The 2,161-nt window shown below is 51.8% G+C and overlaps 1 protein-coding gene across 1 annotated transcript; it reads left to right on the top strand.

Moving 5' to 3' along the window:
- Positions 1-873: 873 nt before the first annotated feature.
- On the top strand, positions 874-1,763 carry LOC120654057 (fasciclin-like arabinogalactan protein 3). Its single transcript, XM_039931651.1, has one exon. The coding sequence runs from the start codon at positions 878-880 to the stop codon at positions 1,547-1,549; it is 672 nt and encodes a 223-aa protein (XP_039787585.1). The 5' UTR covers positions 874-877; the 3' UTR covers positions 1,550-1,763.
- Positions 1,764-2,161: the final 398 nt, after the last annotated feature.

The following is a 2,161-nucleotide window of genomic DNA, read 5'->3' as shown; positions in this document are numbered from 1 at the left end:
TTGGTGAGGGAAGTAAAATGGACTTTTCCTTTTTGAAAACATGTGGGCGCTGCAGTGCACTCTATTGGATAGTCTTCAAAAATTTTATAGAATTGCATTCTTCGTTCCTCTCCTATCATTTTTTTTGCATATGACAAGCATTAGAGGTACGTATGAAATTAAGAACCATGTAAAATATAATACCAGTTTCGACAAATGAAATCGATAAATTAGTGAACGAAAGTTTTCATACATTAAGCTTCTTGTGAGATTCGTACTTCAACTAGAACATCAAACACTATGATATAGCAAGCTGATCGATCACCACAATTTTTGTTGGCAAAAATCATCATCATCCTAAGCAATTTCGGATCCTCCATCATTCTCAGAACTTGGAAGGACAGGATTACTTGAAGAATACTGATTAATTAAAACAAGGTTAAAGTTCACATGAGAATGCAGCTTCTTCTCCGGCCCGTTGTTTAACCATCCTACCTGTATTTGGACCCATGATGATTTGAGGTAACATTGGTGTCAATACTCGATAGTAGTGCGTCTCCCTGGAGAGCAAACAAGCGAAGAACTCTGAGCATTTGTTCTGAATAGATAAAACAACTGGCATATTTTTTCTTAATAAAAACTAAAGAATTCACCTTTTTTCCTCGCCACCAAAGTGCGCAAATGCGCATGGCACAGCCCAAAAAGGCGTGGACGCTCGAACCGCGGGGGTCCAGGTGCAGCTCCGACGACGGCGTTCATGGCGCGGCTACACAGGAGATTGTCTGGAGGAGATGGCCCCTCGCCAAAGATAGCAATTCTCCCGGGCCTTTATAACCAAGCTCAACCATGGATCGATTGATGTAATTCGTACAATAAGTTGTAATCCCTGCAAACCACCATGGCTTCCAAGATCCTGCTCTCCCTCCTCGTCCTCGCCGCGGCATCGCCCGCGGCGCTGGCAGCCTTCGACGTGATCCAGATGCTGGTCGACAAGCCCCAGTACGCCGGGTTCTCCAAGGTCCTGGCGCAGACCAACGTCGCGGCGGAGGCCAACCAGCTCAAGGTGGCGTCGCTGCTGGTCGTCCCCGAAAAGACGGTCAAGTCCCTGGTGTCTCTGCCCGTTGACAAGCTGCGGCAGGCGGTCGCGAACCACGTCCTCCTCAGCTACTTCGACCCGATCAAGCTCGACGAGATGAAGACCCGCACGGCGCTGCTCCCCACGCTCCTGTCCAACACCGACAAGGCCCTCGGCGTCCTCAACTACTCCAAGGCTGACGACGGCCAGATGTACTTCGGCGCCCCGGGCGCGCCCTGCGTCGCCAAGCTCGTCAAGGTCGTCGCCGCGCGCCCTTACACCGTGTCCATCATGGAGATCAGCGAGCCCATCCTGCCGCCCGGGTTCGGCAAGCCCGACGCAGCGCCCGGCCGCCGCGGCAAGGGTGGCAAGGGCAAGATCAAGCCGGCGGGCCTTGACGAGTCCAAGGAGGTCACCGGCAAGAAGCCCGACGATGCAGCGGGCAAGGCAGAGAGCCCCGGATCCGCGGCGGCTGCTCCAAGCCCCGCGTCTTAGTTGCGTCCTCGCGCGCGTGGCGCCCGCCGCTGGCCGGCCAGGACGTCTGAGCACGTTCAACGGAGCGCCAGAATGGAATAGCCTATAGAAATTAAAGCACGCACCAGGTAGCTCCGAAACATGACAGCTCGTCGCATTCGTTTTCTCTCTTTTTTTTTCCCTTTTCGCTTGCTTAATTTTCAGTTTTGTGTAACAGAGATTTTACAGTACCGTGTACTCCACATGACAAAACCGACTAAATTACTCTCCCGATTCAGTAGATAAGTCACTGTCCATTATGCTACACAATTGAAGAGGAATACAATAATACGTAAAAAACAGATTAAAGTGGGGTGACCACAGTACTACGAACTACTATGTGCAGGATCGTCTCTTTTTTTTTTAGAAACAGACAAAAAGGTTATCATTTCCAACAGACGAAACCACTTAATATGAGACGCACTCACATGTTTGAGTCGCGGGAAAGAAAAAGTTCACGCACCCAAACAGTCGCTTCTCCAGCAGTCGACCCAAACGCCGCCAGCTCCTCCCCGCGTCGCCCGAGGTGCCGACGGCACGCTGCTTGCTCGTCGCCGTGGCCCATCCTCGCCGCGCCAGCGGCTCCCTGACGCG

This window comes from Panicum virgatum, chromosome 1N (genome assembly GCF_016808335.1).
Source record: "Panicum virgatum strain AP13 chromosome 1N, P.virgatum_v5, whole genome shotgun sequence".
In the NCBI taxonomy this organism is placed as follows: Eukaryota; Viridiplantae; Streptophyta; class Magnoliopsida; order Poales; family Poaceae; genus Panicum; species Panicum virgatum.
The sequence above is the reverse complement of the archived record's forward strand: the minus strand, read 5'-3'. Positions and strand labels throughout refer to the sequence as shown.